The sequence below is a fragment of the Eulemur rufifrons genome, chromosome 10, assembly GCF_041146395.1.
Source record: "Eulemur rufifrons isolate Redbay chromosome 10, OSU_ERuf_1, whole genome shotgun sequence".
Classification (NCBI taxonomy): Eukaryota; Metazoa; Chordata; class Mammalia; order Primates; family Lemuridae; genus Eulemur; species Eulemur rufifrons.
The window spans coordinates 33,856,034-33,880,713 of NC_090992.1; the positions used below are offsets into that span (position 1 = coordinate 33,856,034).

A 24,680-nucleotide genomic window follows, 5' to 3' on the forward strand; every position below is an offset into this window, starting at 1 on the left:
GAATCCAAGGGAGCAACATCTTACATCTGAGGAGTGATTCACTTCACACCTTCCCAGAGGGGTATTACTTAGTCTCACTTAAACATTGTACATACCATATTAGATATCCTGGTCAGGGATAATTATGTCCACTTGACTGTCCTATTGGAAACTGCACGCAGTGACGAAATGTAGCTTGTCCAATGACACATGGCAGAGCTAGGGCTGGAACCCAAAGCAGTGGGATCTTCTGATTGTTGGTTTGTTTGGGAGGTTTGTTTACTCTCCCAGTTTGATTAAACTCTCCCAGCTTGATGGAACTGCCCTCGTTTCTGCTCTTCCCTATTCCATCTCCAGAATTTGACAAGAGACTGTCAGCTAACATCCAGCCACTCCAGCCCCACAAAGCAGCTCCGCAGTCCCACCCCAGAGGAGTCTTCAGGGGTGAGATGCTGAGGCCCTCGTCAGGATCCCAGAGTCGCCGTGTGGCTAAGATCAGAATGAAAACAGCAGAGAGACTAACATGCCCACTCAGCTACCTACCATCTCTTTGTGGTTGGGGTAGTATGTCTGCTCAATGAGTGGGAACTTTTCTCCTCCCAGTGTCTTGTAAATGGCCACCAGCTGGGCAAACTGCAAAAGAAAAGCAAATGTTTCAGCTTATCTAAGACAACTTCTGAAACAGACAAAACATCAATCCATCAAACAAATATTTATTGAGCATTTGCTCTGTGGAGGGCTTTGTGCAAGGCACAAAGAAGTATACAATTCCTGTCCTCAAGGAACAGATGCTTTAGTTGGGGAAGGGAAAGACTGAGCTAAAATTCATTGATTACCTTACTCAATTTTAATAGTATTTCATTCAATCATCATATCAAACTGACAATACTTTATCATCTTCATTTCATATATGGGACCCAGAGAGGGTAGAAAATTTGCCTAAAGTCACAGGGCAGCAAAGAGGTAAAGTGGGGGTTAAAATTTGGGTTTCTAACTCTGAACACCTGCATCTCTGTGCAACAGCAAGCGATGAAACTGGATAGGTAACGTCGGCCAAGTCTTGGAAGTTCAAATGCCAGGGAAAAGAATGGTGGATTTTTTTCCCCTGTAAGCAGTACGAAGTCATCAGAGTTTGAGCAGGGGGCATATCATGAATGAAGCAGTTCTTTTTTTTTTTTTTTTTTTTTTGAAGCTGTTATTCAGGAAGATTTGGATGGTCATGATATCATGATATGCAAGATAGACAGGCTCAGTCTTTCTGGGACTTACTACTCACCCAAGAACCCTTCACCTATAAGAAACTGGAGCAGCTCCATGGGGAAGAGGCAAAGTACACAGACTTACAGTGTCAGGGTTGAAAGCATTTTGGAGCACAGCTAGGCTCCCCTCCTTCTGTTTTATAAATAAGAAACTGAGGCCCAGAGAGGTCACTTGCCCAAGGTCACACAGTAGTCGAGCCAGATTGATAGCCAGGCCCCTTCAGTCCCAATCCATAACTTTCCCTATTTCTTCAAGTAATCCACCTTCCAGACTCCGCAGAGACTGTGCTCTTCCCACAGGAAACACACAGCTTTCCCGCTCAGTCCCCTCACACACACGCCCACACACCCACCCCAGCGCTCGCTGGCAGCAGGGGACACAGCCTCTGCTCTCTAGTGCTACTGGATTAGTTCATACTCCAAGCTGCCAACACCAGAAACTGCTAGAAGGGAAAGCTGTCAGGTCAAATCTATGTATCAGAGAAAAGAAAGCCACAGCATATTCCAAAAGCTCAGGTCCCCTTCTCTACGAGGGATGTTGGCCCATCAGCCAGTGAGGGCAGAGAAGCCCAGGGCAGTAGAAGCTCAGAACTGGGTTCTTAGAAAACTGGAGTCTTTTAGTTCTTGTTCTGCCTCTTAATTTTCTAGGTGTCCTTAGGCAAATGGTTACTCCTCTCCAGACCTCATTCTCTCCATATATAAAATGAGAGGGTTGAATTTGATTAGCTCCTTGAACCTTGTACCATAAAGAATATCCCTTTCTTATTTCTTCCCAAACTCCACTATCAAACTGCCTTTAAGTGATCATCTGTTGTGGGCCTTTTGTGGGTACAAAAGGATATAATTCTGTTATTTTTGAAATGCTGGAAAATGTTGGAATTCCCGGGTCCCCCCTTCTAGTGACACACAATTGGTGACTCTAGAGCTCTAAGGCTGAAAGCATGGTTCATGAGCTCTCAGTCCCCTACGATTATGGTTGAAGAGGACATTAGAAAGTCTCCAGACCAGCCATCTCACCTGACAAATGAGGAGACTGAGGCTAGAGAAGCAAAGGCATGTGCAGGCTCCCAGACCCCACCTGGAGGGGACCTGCACCGGGAGAGCCCAGGGGTCTTCTCCTTGCCCAGTGCTTTCTCCACTGTACCCTGCCATCCTCACCTTCCTTCAGTTCTTCAGTTTGCTTTGCCTGTCAAGACCAACCCCTCAGACCTTTCCTGCCTTCTCTGATTCTCCGCACCACCTCATCTGACCTTCGAGTCCTGCCTGCCACCTGGGCTTGGCTGGACTCCAGCTCTGCTTCTGGGTACCTGCCTGGGTTCCCAAGGCTCTCCAGCATCCCTGGGGAGCTGACGCCAGCTCTGCCTAACGACCTCTGTCCTGCTGCAGCCCACGCACTGGCATGGCACCAAGGCACGCAGGGCCCTATCTCTCCAGCATGTGGGGGAGTTGCACAGACACTCCACGGATGCCAGGAAGGCCTGCGGCAGACTCCCAGAGCCCTGGGACAGCCAACACTGTAATGGCAGCCAGTTCCCAGGCTCCGCTGGGGTATCAGGGAGCTCACCCCACCCTCCTCTCCCTGATCTGCAGGGGTCCCTGTCTGCTCGAGGTACTGGGCTTGGCGTCTAACACCTGCCTCCCTGGAAACTTAGATTAAGGCACAGGCACACAGTCACCAGTTAAACAAACATAGTATCTAATCAGGGCTATTTCTCCTACACACAGACGCATGAATGAATTTGGGAGGCTGCGGGTGCTGTTGTTACTTAATAGGAAGATATGTTCATTATAACCACTTATCCAATGAATCAGGAAAGATTTCTTGGAAGAAATGGGACTTCAAGATCAGTTTGAATAATGTGTTATCCCTATCCCTCCTGGAAATTAAATGCTTTAATTTCCTGGTGCACCTGTCTCCAAAAAACCCTGAAAGACTGACAGGAATTTCAGATAACTTTGCAGCAATAAAGGGTGGTGCCATTCTTGCTTTCTCTGGAATGCTGCTTTCATTGACAAATCCACGTCTGCTTCCAAAATCCCAGTGGCCTGCCCTGACCAACTCCAGAGACAGCGGGTGTACTCAGAGACAACCAGGGTGCAACGCAGAGCCTTCTCCAACCGAACAGGCCTCTCCCCACACCAGGAACGGCCGCAGCAAAGACATTTAGAAACATGAGCCAAAGTCATCATCTCAGAGGGACTCGCCTGCCCCTCACAAGTCACCAAATTTGTCCACTCCCATTAACAGGCGGAGAACAGTATGTCAAATGTCATTCCTGCGGCAGCTGCTTAGTGAAACTGAAGGGAGAACTTGGTGTCTGGCCAGGGAGACCTGCTGTTCTGCGCTGCCAGAGGCAATGGGCTGGGATTGTGAATGGGTGAGAGTGTGACCCCTCACCAGGTCCCAGATCCCAGTTCCCAGGAGGGGCAAAGCCCTGGGCACAGGCTCTCCCTGCTCCTCCCCTGCTTGGCCTCTGGCACAGTTTAGAGAAAGCAAATGGGGAGCTAGTTTCTTTAAGAGATCCCAGATACTAGGGGACTGTAACCACCAGGCTGACAAAGTGGTGGCAGGTACTACTGTTATTCCCAGTTTGTAGAGAAAGAAACCTGGGCAAAGAGAGGTTTAGTCAGAGGAAAAGCCGATAGTAGTGGAATCACCCTGTGTGGCTACGATGGAGCCAAATTCGAGTACTGGGGGTGGGTTGGGGCCTATGTGCAGCAGGAAGGCCATGGGACACAGGAGAAACTGCAGGTCCCCAGAAAAGCCACTTGCTGCAGGTCTCACATGTGCTCTTCTGTGACTGGCAACACACTCAAATCACACAACTCCTTTAGCCTGTTTGTGCAGAACTCCAGGATTCCAGATGCCTCAGGCCACACGGAGGGGAAGGCAGCCCCCTCCTTGACGGTGGCTGCCCCCAGCCCTGCTGCCCCCTTGTCCGTCGCTCTTTCTCTCACACTGTAAGGTCTCCCTGGCTTCCAAGCGAACAAGAAAGCTGTTAGTTCAGGTGTGGGGAAAAAAGGTCAAGAGCAGAGGCGATAGATCTATTTGGTCAAAAAAACAAAACAACAAAATAAAAAATTAAAAAAAAAACAAAACACCCTCTTCAGCTCCCTGAGTGGTAGAGAGGCATGAAGTTGAGAAACTTCACGATTAGCACCAATGCCAGGAGCCTTGGCAATCCAATGTGTGTGATGGCTGAAATTTGATTTTTGCAAAACAAGAAGATGAAGAGGATGTGATTAGAGGGCAGGTGTTTCCTTCCAAGAGGGCCAGCCTGGAGCGGCAGAGGCCGCGGAGGAGCTGTGTGCCCTGGATGGTCAGAGGTGAGGCCAGAGGCCCCCAACAGCTATCACAGGTCACTCTTCCTCCAGACACCACTTTGTCTCTCTGCCTAAAAGTGTCTACTACCCTCCCAGATTTCCAGATTGGCCAGGGAAGGGACAAGCACGCCAGCTTCTTCCTCACGTTGTAGCCCAGTCTATGTGGGAGGCCATGGCATGCAGAGAAATCCTGGCTCTACAACTCCGGCAAGTTACGTATCCCTTTCTGGGTTTCATTTTTCTGTAAAAAAGGGTTAATAATGATAAAACCAATATACTCCTTGTAAGGCTATTGTGAGGACTGAATGAAGTTAATGTGGAATCTCAGAAGTTGGCACCATATAGTGATAGTAAATGGTTTTCTACTCCTTACTTTCCTTCTTTCATTTTCACATCTCTACCGTGAAGGGGTGAGATCTGATCATCTCCAAGGGTACTTCCAGCTCATATAAGTGTCTGATTCATATGTACGTGGATAACTCTCATTTTCAGGTTGTTGAAACGCTTGGTATGACTCTGTCACTAACACCTCTCTGAGCTTGGTCCCTGCTGGGCTCAGGTCTTTCCACTAGTTAGATCATTCTAAGAGGCAAGAAACCGGCTTGTGAAAATCACTGCAGCCCATGACCAAGGGCAGAACCTACAGACCCGGGAAAGCTTCTTCACTGAATCTTTGTGTGACTTTATTGTGAGACCAAAGGTCCACTCTGCTGCCCAGGAGACCCAGCGCGTGATGCGTGGTGATGAGCATGGTGATAGCAGGCCCCCCATGTCCCAGCTGAAGCTCTGCCACATCCTATCAGCAGGTGCCTACTGCATCTTGAGTTCCAGGAGCCCCTCCTGCAGGGCCGGGAGATGCAGGGTCTGCATCCTGCGCTTTCACCTGGGGGAAGGGTCCTCACTCACCACCCACGGCTTGTCACAGAAGTTGTAGATGGATTCCAGGGAGTTGATGCTGGGGAGGCCTGCGTACTGCATGCCAATGATCAGGTGGCGGAAGTCCTCGTTCTCTGCCATGCCGAACGCGTGCTGCCGGATGAGCACGAAGTCTGGCCGGAAGGACCTGGCAAGAATGCAGAGGCAGGTTCCCACCACTGGCCAGCACCCCAGGGCATACATCATTCTGTCTCCCCTTTTCAAGGCCCAGGACAGCAAGGAGGTCTTAGGGAGCCCCCTAGTCCAAGCCCCTCATTTTATTATTATTCCTTTCTGGACTGGGAAATGAGGTGTTACGGCACCTTCCAAAGGAGATCTGAGGAACAGATTTCTGAAATTCCCTCATTCCCCTGGGCTAAGCCTGCCTTTTTCTAAGGTACAAATACCATCAGGAGGGGAGAACCACTTAGATCCTCACATCTTAAGTGAAAATATTTTCCCTGTCCTCGTGGGGCACTATGAGAAGTTGAGGCTCCTTGTAGCTTTAGAGTTGGTGCTCAGAGCAGGTCCTGGAAAACTGAAGACAACAGACAGTACTTGGCTGCCTTCACCGCACTGCCACAGAGGTCCCTGATCTCAGTATCCTGTTCCAACCCCTTAAACTGCTCCTTAAAATAGGCGATGCCCTCATCAGGCCCCCAGGAGAGCAAGGGGCCAGGCTGGCTGAGGACAGATGCCAGGCTTCCCAATGTTATTCTTCCAAAGCGGACGCTGGGGAGGGGTGCAAATATTTTTCGCAGAACTGGGGTTGAGCAATGCTACAGGAAGCAGCATTGAGTACAGCACTGAGTACAGAATGTTCTCATGCATGGGAAAGCTCCAGCATTTCACCTCTGGCCAGCAGAGCTCCTAGCTGCAGATGCTCCACAGGACCAGGCCCCTGTCTTCACGCCAGAGGAATCTCACCTTCCCAGAGAGTCAGTTCTATGGTAGCATCTGCCCCCAAGGCTCTGAGGTTCAGCAGTTTTATACTGTGCATAATGGCCTATCTGGTTCTCTGTCCAGGCAGCCATCCACCCCCCACCTCCAGCCCCAGCCCCACCTGGGCTCAGAGATCAGTCTTTTAAAGTGAAGGGTTGGAGGAGCCCTTCTCAGTTGCTCAGGGGACTTAGCGTCAAGTTGACATAGCATCTGCTAGCACTGCTCTGACCTCCTTGTGCCCCAGTTCTGGGCAGCTGGCTCAAACTGTATGTTTTAAATCGAACTCCAACCTTCTATCTCAGTTACAGGAGTTGAATCCTATACTGTGGCCACTCCCTGAGTTCCTGCACTGGTAACTGGAAGGGCCTGCCTCATTCTTGCCAGATCCCTTTGGGTGCCCTGCCACCTCCTGCCGTGTGCCTGCATCCCATGACTCGCTCCACCTGCAGCTGGAGAAGCCCATCCATTCTCTCCAGTAGGATCTACCTGAGCTCTTCCCTCACCTGGGCGGACATCTCTTTTTCTGTCCTCCTCCTTAGTCTCCAGGATGGATGAGCTCACGTTTCCTGTTGTTAGGTCCCGGCTACCCCTAGTCTCGCCTTTCCTGCCGCTGACCCAGTTCCTGTGGGACCCCAGAACTCTCAGCGTCAGCGTTCTGCCGATTGAGGTGGGGAAGCAGGTGAGGCAGAGACTCTTCCTGGAGCAAGACTGAGGTCTGAAAACCTGAAGCCCACTGAGCTCCTGGGAAGAATGACACCGTGGAAACCATTTCCCACCATCTGGAATTCTCATCGCTCCCTCACAGAATTGTTATGAGTATGACATCACATCTTTAAGGCACCCAGCATTCCAGCTGGCATGTAAGTGCTCAATAATTGCTAATTTTCTTCCACCCACAATGTCCCTTCCAACCCTAGGCTTTCCTATCAGACTTCTGAATTCCTGGGAGTGAGGACTATCAGAAGAACACTGGGAATCAAGAGAACTTACATGAGACACAGGGCTCTGCCACAACTCACTGTGTGAGTCTAAGCAAATCAATGCAAAATGGAAGGCTGGACTGGAGCAGATGATGTCAAACTTTTTCTTTAAGCAACAGAACCCTGCTTTCCAGGGGCAACGTATGCAGAGATAAAAGCACAGAGCTGCATGGGCTGAGGGGCTGCGGGGTTAGGGCAGTCCTAGAAGGAATCCAGGTACCTCTGAGTGAGCTCTGAGTCCATGAAGCTTAAGGTTGCTTTCTCCACCACTGGACTGAGAGCTCCCAGAAGCCAGGAGCCGGCTTTCTCTCCACTTCTGCACAACACACATCATTAAGTTCTGTGTACTGTACGTATGTAGTCCTTCTGTCTCACTCCAACACTTGACTTGGAAACCACTCCTTCAAGCCAGAGCTAATAACTCTGGAGACAATGACAGTGGCCCTGAGGACAGAAAAGCCCTTACCGGACAACCTTCGTGCCATTCCGGAGCACCTGCATATCCACAGCATAGGTTCCATCTGCATGAGCCACCAGGTTGAGCTCTGAAAATTCCGCCTGGAAAATCACAGTAGGGCAGTAAGTCCACAGTCCTGGCTTTGCCAAGTCCTCCACATGGCAGCAGCAGCAGCAGCCCCAGCCCCAAGTATTTATTTACAGTGTGGAAGGCATCTTCACATACTGGTGTCATCTAATTCTCATAGCAACCCTGTGAGGCAGGTGGGACAGAGATAGTTATCCCCATTCACCAAAGTAGTAAACTGAGCCTCAGAGCAGTTAAGTGACTTTTCTGGACAAACAAAACTTATTGTTGGCAGAGACAGGACCAAAACTCAGGTCTTCTGACTCCGGCTCAGCCTCTCTAAAGGGAGAGAATGTAGACCAGGACAAATGTTCCCTTTGTCAGTTTCAACATAAAAGCACTAGGTTTTAGTTGAGGCAACTGGGTTTTAGCTCTGTTCTGCCTTGTCCTCTCTGTTTTCAGTTTCCCCAATCTATAAAATGGGAATAAATTTTATCAACCCTGCCTATCTAACATGTTGTTTTAAGATATGAAAATGCTCTGTAAATCATAACGCACTGCATAATAAATGATGAGTAACTTCTATTGTTGCATAGAAAATACATGCATCCTTTTAAGTGAACATCCCTCTCCTCCCCAAGCAGACCTAATCACCTACTTGTTATGATAGAGGAAGGAAAAAAATGGGCCTTTCTGTGCTTCACCGTATTAAAACAGGGAGTGTTCTTTTCTAAGTTCCCTCTGGAGTGCGGCCTCAGGCCCAGGGCAGCCACCCCTGGAGGCAGCACACCCGAACAGAGACATGTGTGGTTGCTCCATAGAAATCTTGCTTTATAGAGATGCCCCCTATAATATAGAGACAGAAATGATTTCAGGAGTTTTGCAGGGCTTTGCCCTGAAGGAATATGTGAACATGTTAGTTCGCATATCAAAAGCTGCCTCGCCTCAGGAGGGCGTCTCACAGGTCAGTGGCAGCTGCTTTCCAAAGTGACACTCAAACCTGTGGTTTTCCTGTTTTGTACCACAAAGCAGGTTTGCATGGAGCCAGGGGATGAGAGCTGATCAGAGTGCCCGCTCGACAGACACCTGCAGCTAAAAGCAATTAGCCCAAGGGACAGTTCCTGCTTGACTCCTGACTACCTGTGTCCATCCACAATAACTAGATAAAGAAATATGGAGCCACTATATCCCTGCTTAACCCTTCTGTTAAATGATGGCTTTATCTTAGAACTTAGAAGTTTGTCTTTGAGAGATTTCGTAACCATTTTCTCACGTAGATAGAGTTAATCAAGGGATCTATAGAAGCCTTATGGGAGACCTTTAACCTAAAACAAGCGACCTGTTGTTATGTAAATCTGTTACCCCTGGCACTGATCACTGTACCCATAAATACTGATGTGAAACTTCACTTGTGGCCTCACAGTTTACGGGAATGCTGTGGGGACTCCCGAGCCCCCCAGTTTTCATAAATCTATTCTCTATAAAACTGTACTTTCGTCTCTGTGTATTCTTTTATTTCTACATTCTATTATTTTCTATTTTCTATTATTTCCTTATCCTTTGCGACTACCCCTGCCTGAGGGACCCGATTTTTTGCTGGGAGTGTAGCTAACTCCCCAAAATGTGTCTACCTGGAAGCATCTTGCCACCAATGATGTGGAGGTGTGGCAAGTGTCCTGGGAAGACATTCTGCTATGGTTGTCCTCAGCCTGGGAACCCAGCATGACCAGAGGGCCCTAAAAGCCACACTGCTTGTCTCCTTACGGACACCAGAACCACGGAAAGAAGTCCGGGAAGTGAAAAGACGCAGCCTTCAGGACCACGCCTCCCAGAGAGAAGAGCATGGGGGCTGCGTGGGAGAGAGAAGACCGGGAGCCCAGAACCCGGCGACGGACACTGTACTCCACCGGGCAGAACTAGATGGCTCACTCTGGGATGCCAGGAGGGAGCAGTGATGACACAGACACAACTGTAGGCTTCCGGCTGCTTACCTGTTCCACCTTGATATCATAATCTCCAAGGACTTTTTTGCCCCGAAAGCACTTGGCCCTGGAGAAAGGAAAAAACCCACATGAATTAGTTTTGTACAGGTATTTGAAATCAGACAGTTACTAGCACAAAGAAGAGGACTACGGCAAACAGAACCCCAGGATAAGGGTCAAGAGACTCGGGTTGTGACCCTCACTCTGCTATAGGATCTCCAGGGACCTCAAGCAAACCGCTTCCTCTCTGTTAGCCTCAATTTACCCATCAACAAAATAATCCAAAGCACCCTTTCATTCTCAGGTTTTCTGATTTTTATGACAACATCCCTGGTCTTCTGTCTACAGAAAGAGTCTATTCACAGAAGTAGTAATGTCCCCAATGTTCCTCTCAGTGAAGACTAGGTTAGTCTTACACATCTCCACAGCTCCTTATCTCTCTTGATCCCACATTTCACTCTGATTTTCTAGTTGTTTTTCACGCTTAGGTTTTTTGGTTTTTAAAGAAACTGTTATTATCATTTTACCTCTTCATACCCATACCAAAAAGATCTGAGGCAATTAATAATTTAAAAAGATAATTAACAAAATAAGGATTAAAGAATAACCAATGAATGAGAGGGAATTAATTTTAAACCCAACAGGGAGGTGGGTCGAGGGAGGAGAGTGAGAGCTGCTACAACTGAACACAAAACTCACCCCATATTTCTGAGCAGTCACGAAAATGGGTTGAGCTGAGTTGTACAGTACACTGGATCTAGAGGACCCACATGTTAATGCATTACTGGCATCATGGCCTCTTGTCAGCAGATTGTGTTTCTGCTTGTATTTACGTTCATTCCCACCTTGTCTCTAACCTGCCCTCCCTGCCTAAGATTTTCTTCTCTGCTCATCTACGCTGGTTCTCCACTTGCAAAAAGGGCCTCTGCACACTATACCTGTTAGCTAGGTTGGGCTTGCATTTCCTGTACTTGAAATTTCCAACTAGCATATTTCACTGGAGGTTTTCTGGGAGTCTCCTGGCCAAATAAAGAAATAAACCAATACTTATTGGGCATCGTGCTCTAGGAAATATATGCTAGTTGCTTTCAAGAACGTCTCATTTAATCCTCATAACAACTTATGAGACGGGGAGAAAGGTCTTCATTTTAGCGACTCAGAGGGAAACGGCATATTCAGGGTCCTGTGGCAAGTTGGTGAGAGAGCAGGCGTTCACACCCAGGTCTGCAGGACTCCGAGCCCAGTGCCCTTGCACGGCACAGCACTGTCTCCCTCTGCTGATTTAACTCTGTCCCTTCTCTCACACCGCGAGGAAAACTGGCTTGCCATGTGTGCTGCTTTGCATTTTTTCCCCCATTTTCCATCTTCCACTCAAAAGGGACTTAATGATGTTGTAAGCACTAACTAGCCTTACTACAAATACTTCCCACCCTGGTTCCTGTCAACTACTCAAGACAAGGCCGGGCTATTTCCTTTTCTTTATGGGATCTGGAACAGCTCGTTCTAGGAAGTTGTTATTTGTCCTTTCCAAGTCCCTGGTCACCCTCGAATTGCTCCTTTGAGGCACTCAGCCATCATGGAGCTGGGTCACTGAAGTCCATCCCCCAACCTCTGCCCCAATTCCTTAGCAAATTTCACATCAGCTTCCAGGACCCAGATCAACATTCGCAGCTCTATAAGTCCCTTGTGCAGGGGGCCTATGGCACACGCTGTCCCTTTGGCTACTATTCCATCTTATTTCTGGGTTTCACTAATAGTCTACGCATGGCACTATCACTTGTTTGCAGACCTTGGACTCCACAGGTCTTTGTCCATGACCATAAAAAGGAGGAACTAGAGTCGATGACCTGTAAGGTCCCTTTCTTTCATTGGTGAGGTTATGTCCATCTTGTCGTCAGCAATGCTTTTCTGATGGTTCCTCCTATCGTTCTGTCTCAAAATAGCTCTCCTTCTGCGAGGTAAGTCTCAGAGACATTAACAATAACCTCTCAATCCGAGGGATGTCCTGAGTTTTCAAAGCACATTCCTTGCCTTATTTCTTCCTCACCACTCTGTGAAGGAGCCAGGAGTGGTAGTCTGTTTGACTGATGGGGAAACTAAGACTCAGAACAATGAAATAATACGACCAAATCATAGAGAAGTTCACGGGAGTTAAGGCTGGAACTTAAGATGTAAGAGTTTACTTCTAGGTGCTTACATGCTGCCAAATTTTCTAATTCACTCATTTATTTTGTGGGTTTTAAACATTGATATCAAAGTATATTTATAGATTCTGGCTGGGTTTATCTGCCACTTCCCGCACCTGCCCGTTGACCAACTTGGCTAATGAACTGTTCTCATGCCTTCCCTCCACCCCCACCTCTCCAGCTATCCTAATGCCTTTTCCTTAAGGTAATTTGTCCTGTTGGAAATCTTAGTCTGTGTTTCCTGGCCCCGGGTCACTGACCTCTCTTGGCTGAGCCACGATTTACAGAAAAGGAGCCAAGATGGCAGGCGGGTGGGGCACAGAGCCCTCTCCTGGAGAACGAGCACATTCTAGCAGCTCCTGGCCCTGGGGCATTTTGGTTTCAGGTATTTTCATGAAAAAATTGTAACTTACTAGCACATGACAGAAGTACTTCCTGGTAGGATGAGAGCACTGGTAGGAGCCAGTGTGCTGGAATCCAGAGGATGGGCACTGGAATCTCAGTCAGGGATATGAATCGTAACTGCACCCTTTCCTGGCTGTGGGACCTTAGGCAGGAGGCTTAAATCTTTTAAAACATAGATTATTATATGGCTAAACTAATCAATCTATCTTCAAAAGTATATAAACGAATAAAAGGAAAAATCAAATTTTCTCTTTTTTCACATTCTTTTCTTATCACACATACTTCCTATTATCAGTTGCAAGCATACACTTCCAGGTGTGTGGGGGGAAATGTATGGATATATCTGCATACATATATGCTTCAAACATATACATATGGCATCATGCTACATAAACTTTTTTTTCAATTGATTTTGTTTGTTGCACTTAAAAATGTATCTTAGTGATATGCTTTCAGCACATACTGATGGGCCTCTTTAATAGCTGCATGAAATTCCATGTGAAGGGTTTATAGTAACATAACCAATATTTATTGGTGAGCATTTAGATTTCCAGGCTCTTGTTTCTGCTGTTGCAAATAGTGCTGTAATGGCTTACATTTAAAAATATATCCATAGGATGAACAATGTATTGCAAAATTGCTGGTACAAGGAGATGCAGTTACAGTTTTTACTGATATTGCCAAACTGCCCCCCGACCCAAGAAAAAGATGACATCACCCTTACCAGCATTTGGAATTACGAGAAAGTTACTCTACCTCTTTTAGTTTTTCCAGACAGTCCCTTGCATGAGTTAGGAACAGAGAAGGTGCTCAGTATGGAATTTCTAATTGGCAGTCTTGTCAAATAAAGCCAAATTCATCTCCTTGGGCTCAATCCTAAACAGAACCCAAGATGTACATCCTTGAAGCACAGACTAAAAATAATCTGTGCTGCCTGTGTTGTCAATTTCCCCCTATTGTAACATTTTCTTAACAAGCCTAGCAGCTGAGGCTCTATGTGAGTTTAATGGCTTGCAGCTTCCTTGATGGACCAGGTAATAAACCATCTCCCCTTATTGCTAAAATGAGTAGAGGCTTCTAGATTTAACTCTTGTTAACTCAAGCAAGTGAAAAATTTCATCAATTCCCATCCACCTACCAACTAGGGCTTGTGAGGCTGAGGAGCATGGTATGATTTCAGAGGCTTCTCTGCTAATGCTACCTCAAAACTTGGCTCAACCCAGGCAAGCCCAGTTTAAGTACTCTCTCTTTTACGCATGAGATAATGAAGAAAGTTCTAGAAATAGGACCCAGAGGTGCTGAATTCAGGCCTACTTCTACCACTTCCCAGCTATGTGACTTTGGGCAAGAAACTGCCTCTCTGAGCCTTTGTTTCCTCATTTATAAAATCGGGCTAACAATAATTTTAATAATAGTGAACACTATTCTAAGTGTATTATGTATTTTACCTCATTTAATAATATCTGGCTCACAGATGGTTATGAAGACTTAATGAAATTAGATGACACAAAATTGTTTTGGAAATTCTAAAACATGCAAATATCAAGTACTGTTAACAAAATGCAGCAAACATTTATGCTGTTTTACTATTTATTACCCCAGCTAACATGGCTTCTTCCTTTTCTGAACTTTCATGACATTTATTGTCTGCTCACAATGTTTGCCTCATAGCATCATCATCATCTGACACATGTTTCAAAGCTGGTTTTCTAATAATGTGACCCCTCCTCCAGCTCCACCCTCATACCACTAGATTATATGATAATGCTTCAGAGCAAGGAGCATCCATATGTGAGTCTTGCGTTTTCAAGAACATTTGCATTTTAAATATTGATTATGTCCTGCTGTTTGATTATATGCTCTGAGCTTAGGCCTATGCAAATATAATCACTGCATGTAGAAATTCCAAATCCTTTACAGAGCTGTGCCTTAGTAAGTTCACAATTAGGGCTTGTTATTGACTAGTGGTGGTAGGAGTGGGGGTTTAGGCTGCACCAATGCAGAAAACCAGAAGAGGCCACCCTCAGGACGGGTGGGCTATGCCCAGCCATCTTCTCCTCTCTTTTCACATGTGCCCATCCAGGGGGTCAAGTTCTTTCCTATCCTTCCCCACAGGAAAATCTGTTCTCAATCTCCATCTGCACTGGAGCTAAAGGATCTGGAAACAGCTTAGAGTATAAATCCTCCCCAGCTCACTGAAATGTGCACAAGGATCAAACCTCAAGCTAGAAGATGACAGCGCTAAAGATGGATTTGCAGGCTCCACGTATTTAGGGAGCAGAAGAATTTCTGACAGCTTTGGAAACAGTCCAGCCTTAGTAAATGCCTGGCACGTGTCTAGACATTTATCCCTAACAAGGTGCTTAGTTTCTGGCTCTCACTGACTCTGACTCAGGCCTTGTTCTTTTGACCAAACATCTCAAGGCTTCAAGAAGTTAGAAAATACACTATTAATAGAAATAGTAGGAGCGTCCTATTTCCCAGCCGATACTGGAAGGGTGAAAAACCAAGCCGGCCTGTCTCGGCGAGAGTGTGAGCGCCTGCTGCCACCCACTGGCAAGAGGCGTACTGCAGCCAACGGCGGACGACTGCGTCCCGGCCACCCTCGCGCTGCACCGGCGGAACGGCTGGGGACACTTCTGGCCCGGGATATCCCTCCACGTGCTTATTTGCTGCTCTGAAAAAGCATGCCCGAAGATCAATTGCCTCTTCTAAAAAGTGTGCGTCCATACACACCCCAAGGTGGACAGCTGTCTTTTTGCAACTTGTAGAAAGAAACGCTGTGGTTTGTTAGTAAATTCAGCAAAAATGTACTGAGCACCCAGCGGCAGGTGCGGGCAATAGAAAAATGCATTAGCAGTCGCCAGGTAGAGAAAGCACAGTCTAGACAAGACCAGTTTCCATATGGGTAATTGCTAACTAAGGTCCCTTCCAACTCTTAAGATTTGTAGCTAGTGTTCACATTCCCGCCTTTTAATATTTGCCTTTTAAAAAAATTTAAAGCACACAACTAAAACAATAACAACAACAAAAGTTACTTTCATACAGCCCAGAAAAATATACCGTGGAAAGTAAGTTTCCTCTACCTTCAAGGTAGAAAAAGTAAGTTTCCTCTACCTCACAGGTGAGTGGAGACTATAAAAGGTTACAGTACAGGGTGTAAATTGTAGGGGAAGTATAGATACAGAGCTATGGGAACCCAAGGGAGGAGCAGTTCTCCCTGCCTGGAGAAGTCCGGGAAGGCTCCGCAGAGACTGAGCTGAGTCCTACCGACTGAGTAGGAACGAGCCACATAAGAAGGGGCACCGAGGTGAAAAGTGAGGGCAGACACACAGAGGCTGGAGTGAGGCTTCGGGCGCGGCAGGGGCGCAGCTCACTGTGGGCTGAGCTGAGAAAGCTGAGATCCCGAGGTGGGGCTGACTGCAGACAGCTTCCAATGGCCCGCCCAGTCGCTGGGACTTGAGGGCTGGCCTCCAAAAGATTTTTTTAAAACTTTTCATTGTGGAAAATTTTACCCTCCATAATCATCAACATTTTGCCAATCTTTTTCATCTATCGCCCTCACTGTTTTTGTTGTTGGGACTATGGTGTGAGTATTTTAAAGTAAATCCCAAACATCATGCCATTTCTCCTGTCAATTTTCAAGTATGGTCTCTAACTGGTAATGACTGCTTATTTTTATTTCTTTTTATTGTGGCAAAATAGACATAAAAATTTGTCATTTTCACTATTTTTAAGTGTACACTTCAGTGGCATGAAGTACATTCACAATATTGTGCAACCATCGCTACTATCTATTTTCAAAACTTTTTCTCATTATCCCAAACAGAAACTCTGTAGCCATTAAGCAATAACTGCCCATTCCTCTACCCCCCCACCCCCAGTCCCAGGTAATGTCTAATCTATTTTCTGTCTCTCTGAATTTGCTTATTCTTGGGTAATGACTTTTTAAATATAAGTACCATGCCCTTGTCTCGCCAAACAAAATTAACAATTTTTTATTAACATCTTTACTGAGTCTATATTCAAGTTTTCCCACTGTCTCCAAAAATACTCTCTAAGATTTTAAGCAGAGAGGTCAGATGGTCAGATATGCCTAAGATCTGAGAGATTGCTTTGTCTGGAATGTGGAGAAGACAGAAGGGAATGAATCAGGGCTCGGGATCGTTTGGAAAGCCAGTGTAGTAACTAGACTTCAGGACTTGCTATTTTACTGGTACTTGACAAATCGATATCTATTGCACAGCACTCACCTGACAAGTCAATTAATCACTTCATTGATTAGGGGTAGGAACTTAGAAGCTAGCTGGGAAATGATAGCAACATTAAAAAATAGGATTTAATGAAATGGCAGAAAGTAGTATATGACTCCCACTGTAGATGTTTTGAACAGAGACATAAATGAGATCTAAAATAGTCAGGTAAGGCTTTACATCAGTGAAGGGGTTCTTAACTTAAATTTGGACTTGTTATCTAATTCAGGAGTCCCCAATCTATGGTGAGTTGTATAATTATTTCATTATATATTACAATGTAATAATAATAGAAAGAAAGTGCACAATAAATGTAATGCACTTGAATCATCCTGAAACCATTCCCCCCACCCATGATCCGTGGAAAATTTGTCTTCCATGAAAACGGTCCCTGGTGCCAAAAAAGGTTGGGGACTGCTGATCTAATTCATAGACCATAAAACTTGCTTTCAGTACACAGAGAAATTTCTGTTATGGATAATTGGTTTAGGAATAAGAAACAAAGAACAGGAAGACATGAAGACGTTTCTGGATGAAGTCGATGTTCTGTGCCTGGTCCTTGATATTATTATTCAGTGATTAAGTTGTTACATCAAATGCTCTGCAAGTAAGGCACTTCTTTGATAGAGAGCAAGCTGCGTGGTGTCTTAGTTAACATTCATATAAATGATCTGGAAGCGAGTACATGGGGAAATTGCCAGGTTTGCAGATGGCATTCAGCTCTTCCAGGGATTAAAATGCCAAGCTGATTAGGGGTAAACTGAAAGAAGATGTGGACGTGGGCAGAAAAGTGGCAGAGGAGTTTTAATGTGACTAAGTGTAAGAAAACACATTCGGGGGAAATAATCTTATCTGAGGATCATGAGCTGCAGTGCTCAGCTACAACCTGGTAAAGGAAACTGGAATGACAGAAGATTGTTCCCTTAAGAGTCCTGTGAGCTTTCACAGGCAAAAAATAATAAGATTGAGCGAGTGAAAGGAGGAAAAATGTTAGTTATCACCAGAAAGTTTATTGAAAACCCAACACAAAGGGTTTCTCACTCTCTGGCCTCATCTTGCACAAGCCATGGTGTCTGCATATTTGTGATGTTGCATATCAGGTCTGCTCACCTGAACACAAATGACATGATGAAAGTAGAAATTGGTCCAGAGAAAAACAGAACAAAATGAAATGGCTCTGATTTTAGGAGAGTGAAAATAATTAGTTTTCTTCAGTCTGTGAAGGTGAAGATCCAAAGGGAACACACGGGTGTGGAGAAGAGAAGGAGAACACGATATACAGGGTCACTCATCTCAGACAGCCCAAATTAATCCTCACGATATTTCCTGCCTCTTAGAGGAATGTCATCTCAATGTTACTGGTTTTATAAGAAAATGAGGCTCAGATGAATTAACTGACTAATTTAAAGGCAGCAGGTAGTAGGTGGCAGAGCTAGTGAAATTAATTTCCAGCCCTTGTGATGATCCATTTCAGAGATTGTATATGTCTTTAGATGGGGACTGTGCTCTACTCAGTTTTGAGTTCCAATGCCTATCCTACTACTGGACACATAGTAGATGCTCAGGAAATGTTTTAGAGTATTGAATGGAATATAGATAGATATTTGGAGGTTAATATCAGAAAGGACAACCAGGCTCAATCTGACATAGAGTCCGGGGCTTGAAGACGTCTGAGGATATCCACTTTGTTCTTCTCCAGAGTTTATGAAATTCCTTCAGGTGATCTGCAGGAAGGTTTCAACACCCTTAGGTGGCAGATGAGATCCCTTAAGGGAAGCAGCAATCCCAGAGCTCTGAAAATAACTAATTTCTGAGTAAACACCCAGCTGTGACTTCAGTTGGAAACAGCAAATCACTTTTTCTGAGCAGATTTTCTGAAGATCTCTATTTTGGGGAATAATTAAATGATGCAGTGTCACAAGATAACAAGATTATCAAATACAGAAGAAAAAAATTCTGTAACTCAGGAGAACACATGATGGGAAGATTAGATGCATTTGTCTGTAATTATAGTGCAGCTACAGAACAGAATGCTTTGGAGTCACGGGACAGATTCTCTTTCCATGACTGGCTTGTGAAATTAAATCAGGCTGATTTGATATTGGAGAAAAGTGGGTCAGTTATAAAGTTTGCTTTGGAGAAAGATCAGGGAAATATAATTTTTGAAAGATAGGGCATTATTTTATGCCAGATAAACAGGGCCCCTAGCATTGTGAAAGCTCCAGGTCTACCTCCAGCTCCACAAATCATATCCACAATCACCATTACCACCAAAGCTACACCTACCCATCCTTTTGTAGCAGTCTAGATGCACGGAAATGTCCTCCGTGATCTGGCCCCATTCTTCTATTTCAAACTGATCTCCCACTATTTCCCTCCTGCAAGTCTGCTGCAGAGTCTCCATGTGAATTAGAAAAAGGTACCTCTTCCTCTGGGCGCTGGCACAGGACACACTCCCGCACCAGGGCACTAGGCTTGGTGAGCAGAATGTGGGACTGCACTTCAGCCCCCACTCGTCATCCCAGACAGATGTCCCTATGCAGTGACCAGCCCGCACATGCATATGCAGGAGCCCTGTTCCTACCCCAGCCACCATGCAGACACTGCTTCCCAACTAGTGCTTGTTAAACTACCACCCCTGTGCCTTGGTCCACTGTGGAATCACCCCCTCATCATTCCTCAAGGTCCCAAATAAGTTCTGTCTCCCTTAGGAAATCTTACCTGTCCTCCTCTCTTGCAGTAGTTTCTCCTTCTTCTGAAAGCCTAGTCTGAAATCCATTGATTTGTCATTTTTAAATAGACACAGCCTAGCATCATCAGCTTATTTTTCACTTATGTATGTCTCCCACCCTACTGTATCAGAACCCCCCCAATGTGTACGCTGCATCTTACACTTCCTTCCTATTCCCCAACAAAACCTCACACCACTGCCTTGTACATAGCACAACTATGATAGTTAATTTTGTGTCAACTCCACTAGGCCACAGGGTGCCCAGATATTTGTTTAAACATTATTTCTGGATGTGTCTGTTAGGGTGTTTCTGGATAACATTAATATTTGAATCAGTAGACTGAGTAAAGCAGATTGCCCTCCCCAATGTGTTTGGATATCATTTAATCCATTGAAGGCCTGAATAGAACAAAAATATGGAATAAGGGAGAATTTACTCTCTCTGCCTGTCTTCAAGCTAGAACGGGGGTGGGGAGCCTGTGGCCTTCTAGGTCGTTAAGTGTGGCCTTTTGACTGAATCCAAATTTTACAGAACAAATCTTTTTATTTTTATTAATACATTTTTATTCATCTTTTATATTTTTATTTTATTTTTAAAATTAACATATTTAAAATACCAAGGAATAAATTAAGTTTCAGTGAAATAATCCTCCCAGATTGACTGGCACAATTAGAACATTAGTAGGCCATCAGGGCTAAACTGACAGCTGCTACGCTCATGATTTAGTGCTAACCTCCCCTGCCTGACTGGGGCCACTACCACATGAGGCTGGTTGGCGAGAGTTCATGGGAGTGAGTGTGCCAGTGTGTTATCAGCTTTTGACAACAGTGCACTGTGTTTCTGTTTGAAGTGGAACTTGTGAATAGTTGCACAGGTCAACAGAATTTTTTAATTCTGTCTAACAGCCCATCATGTCAAAGAAGACCAAGAGAATGCTGAAGGAAGAAAACAGATTTTCTAATGAGCATTGGGAAATGCAATATTATCTTGTTTCTGCTAAAGATAAGATAATTTGCTTGCTTTGTGATACTGCAATATCAACATTAAAGAAATTCAATGACCATCAGCATTATAACACTCATAAGGACCACAAATATTTTAAATTAGACGGAGAGGCATGAAAGGTTGTATTGCAGAAATTACAATAAAAGATGAAAAACCAAAGCCAAAGCTTTCAAGCAGCAATAAGACCTGGAAATAATGCCACTGAAGTAACTTGTAAAGTGGCTTATGTATTCAGGGAAAAAAGGACGGCCATTCAGTGGTGTAGAAATTGTGAAAGAATGCATTGTCGAAGTTGTAGGATGCTTAGACCCAGATAACATTTCAAAGTACGAACAACTGCCTCTTTCAAGGAGAACCATAACTGATTAGCAACATGAATTAGCTTTCAACTTAACAGAACAACTTCATGGCATACTTGGAAAGGAAAATATATATTATTCAATTGCTTTGGATGAATTAACTGATACTGACTCAGCACAGGTTTTATACTTCATTTGGGTCATAACTGAAGATTTACTTTGCAATGAAGAGTTACTTGCTTTGGGCACTCTTGCAAATAGAACACAGGGAATAGGTATCTTCAACAACTCTCAGGATAAATATGGTGAAGTTGGACTGAATTTGGTAAATTTAGTGAGTACATGTACAGACAGTGCACCTTCCATGACAGGAAAACATGAAGGGTTTATTGCACAGATTAAAAAAGTATTAACAGATCCAGATGCTCTCATTTCTTTTCATTGTATCTTGCATCAGCAAAATCTCTGTGCTAAAGCTAATATTTTAAGTGACACTTTGCAACCAGTTATATTAATAAGTATTGTTAACTATATTCCTGCAAATGCAACATGGCATTGTGAGTTTCATAACATGCTAAAGTAGAATGATGAGGTATTCAGTGTGGATTTGCCGTATCATTCTAAAGTGTGTTGGCTATTGCAGGGACGGATGTTAGCTAAAATTTTATCTCTGTGAGAACAGATTGTTAAATTTTATGAAAAACAGAATCAGCAATGTGAATTATTGAAAGAAGATTTCTATAGGAATGCAGCATTTCTGTGTGATATCATATCAAATCAAAATGACTTGAATATTTCTTTGTTTTTTTTTTTTTTTTGAGACAGAGTCTCACTCTGTTGCCCAGGCTAGAGTGAGTGCCGTGGCGTCAGCCTAGCTCACAGCAACCTCAAACTCCTGGGCTTAAGCGATCCTACCGCCTCAGCCTCCCGAGTAGCCGGGACTACAGGCATGTGCCACCATGCCCGGCTAATTCTTTCTATATATATATTTTAGTTGGCCAGATAATTTCTTTCTATTTTTAGTAGAGATGGGGTCTCGCTCTTGCTCAGGCTGGTCTCGAACTCCTGACCTTGAGCCATCCACCTGCCTCAGCCTCCCAGAGTGCTAGGATTACAGGCGTGAGCCACCACGCCCGGCCTGAATATTTCTTTGTAAGGTAAAACTAAGTCTATGTATGAAATGTGGCCCCAAAATCCAAGCATTTCAAAAAATCTATCTTTTTGAGAACAATTCTTCTTCAAAAGGAAATTTTGGAAGAACATTTTCCCCAGTTAGCAAAGGTCATTGATGAGCAGGATGATATATGCAAATCATCTGAGGAATACACAGCTGTTATAAACCTATTAATTAGAGAATATAATGAAAGGTTCACTGACTTCGAAAATCATGACATCAACTCAAATTAGCATTTCAGCCTCACCTAGATGATATCACCAAAGCACCTAAAGAACCATAGATAGAATTGAGTTCTCAGTAAATGACATTTTAAAGTTTTCTTAGTTTGATGCTAAGAAAGATCCAGTTGAAATATGAAAAAAATGAAGAATACCCATGCCTTTGGTAACATGCCCAAAAGATGCTTTCTTGCTTTTCAACCACCTATTGCTGGGAATCTACATTCTCCTACCTAACCCAAATCAAAACACCCTTAAGGTCACAAATGACTGATGCCCATCCAGAGGATCAACCGAAACTGCAGACCTCCATGCTGCAACCAAATATTCAAACGCTTTCCAACACAAAGCAGATACAACAAAATCATTAAAAGATTAGTTAACTTTAAAATTAACAGATAGTTTTCACTTTTTGAAATTATTAAGTACATCATAGTTAGATTTTTACAAAACAATGTACATTTTTAAGTATATCTAATTTAAGTTTCTTGAATGTGGCCTTATTTGATTACAGCTAAATTAATGCAGCCTTCCAACATGAAAAGTTTCCCCACCTCTGAGTGAGGACATTGTTCTTCTCCTGCCTTTGAACTGAGACTGAAACTTACGCCATTGCCTTTCCTGTCCTCAGACCTTAAGATTCAGGCTGGTACTATATCATTGGCTCTCCTGGTCTCCAGTTTGCTGACTGCAGATCTTGGGACTTCTCAGCTTCCATAACTCCATAACTGTAGGAGCCAATTCCTTATGATATACATACACACACATATACACACACACACGTATACATGTGTGTACACACACACACACACACACACACGGGCTGCTATAATAAAACACCATAGATTGGCTGGCTTAAACAACAGACATTTATTTCTCATAGTTACCCAGGAGGTCCAGATCAAGGTGCCGGTGGATTCAGTTCCTGGCTTGCAGATAGCTGCCTTCTTTATGTGTTCTCATATGTAAAAGAGAGAGAGAGAGCTCTGTTCTCTCTTCCTGTTTCTAATAAGGACATTAATACCTAATCACCTCCCAAAGGCCCTACCTTCAAATACCATCACATCTGGGAGGACACAGCATTCAGTCCATAACAACATCCTTAAGAAAGACCTGTCACTTGAGTCCCGGCAGAGGACACTTGCCCACTTGGGACTTGAGGGAACAGGGAACAATAATACATAGAATAATACTACACAAAAATACATGATACCATATGTTTATCAAACGACAAAAACAAATAGCCATTTACACCTTCTGGCTGGGGTCTACACTCCCTGAATCCAAAGGAAGGAAGAGTACCTTCCCCTCCATGTTACACAGAAACAAGTTATCCAGGCTGACTCAGAAACTCTCCATTATCATCAACTGCTGAGTGGTGCAGTGGAAAGAGCATGGATTTTGGAGCCAGACTAACTCGGGTTTAAATCTCAGGTCCTCTACTCACTATTTGAACTTGGGCTCTTTTACCTCCTTGTATCTTCATCTGTAGATCCTATAAGGATAATACTATTTCTAAAGTTTGTTAGGGTTAAATGACTCTGGTTTTAATGCATTTCTGAAACATGCTTAAACTTGTCTGTCCCTCTTGGGCATTTCACTTCCTTCCCCCGATCTTTGCACATCCTGTTTCTTTTTAATGTGTGTGACTCAGCTTACCCATTCCCTCCTCAGTGATGTTTTCCTCACTATTTGAACTGAGATGGTCTCCCCGTCCCACAGTCCTCAAATCATTCTGTCTATATTATCTTCATAGACATTACTTCCATTTTGAAAATTTCCAGACTATTTGTTTATTATTCATCTCCCCAACCAAAATGTAAGTTTCCACGGGAGCAGGCAACTTGCTGTAGTGGCAGGTGCTGTATCAATCTCATGCCCAGCTCTGTTACAATGCCTGGTATGTGTCAGACACTCCAATACCTAGCACACCACAGCCACATGCTTTGGCTCCCAACTTTCCCTCTTTTTATGTAGAAATTACTGGGTTAAACCATGTGCTTGTGTGAGTTCTTTGAAATGGAGGGCATTTCAATAAAATGAATTCACTGTTTGAGTGCTGATCAGGCATTTATAAATATAGACAAAAATATTATTATTTATTCCAGCATGTGATGGGACCATCCTCCCTCTTAATGTTCCATTAGTATTTCATTTAGGTTATTAAGTATGAAATGTCTGATTTCCTTAAGTGTTAAGTTTGACAGTTGATATCTCTGACATTTCACTTTGACACTTCTTGTTTTATTTTTATTGTGAAGGCACATCCTCACTTTTTCAAATACCTGTTTTGGCTTGTGACTATCTTTCAAAAAATTTTTAGAGCAATTTTTGTGAAACCACAGATAAATAAAAAATTCGTGTTATTTTTTTTCTTTTCTTTTCTTTTTTTCCACACAAGCAGCCTTTATTGCAAAGCTAAGGATACAAAGTGAAAGTACGTCCCAGAGGAGGGATGGGTCTGTCTCCGTGAGTGGAGAAGACCCTGGGGTCTTACGTGT

The 24,680-nt window shown here is 44.3% G+C and overlaps 1 protein-coding gene across 1 annotated transcript in view; it reads right to left on the reverse strand.

Moving 5' to 3' along the window:
• Positions 1-24,680, reverse strand: part of SYN2 (synapsin II) — a 169,155-nt gene that overhangs the window by 37,484 nt on the left and 106,991 nt on the right. The window contains exons 2-5 of the mRNA XM_069484416.1: positions 9,914-9,971; positions 7,866-7,957; positions 5,469-5,625; positions 523-612 (exon numbers count right to left, since the gene is read on the reverse strand). Coding sequence (XP_069340517.1) covers positions 523-612; positions 5,469-5,625; positions 7,866-7,957; positions 9,914-9,971 — 397 coding nt within the window. The remainder of the gene's footprint in view (positions 1-522; positions 613-5,468; positions 5,626-7,865; positions 7,958-9,913; positions 9,972-24,680) is intronic.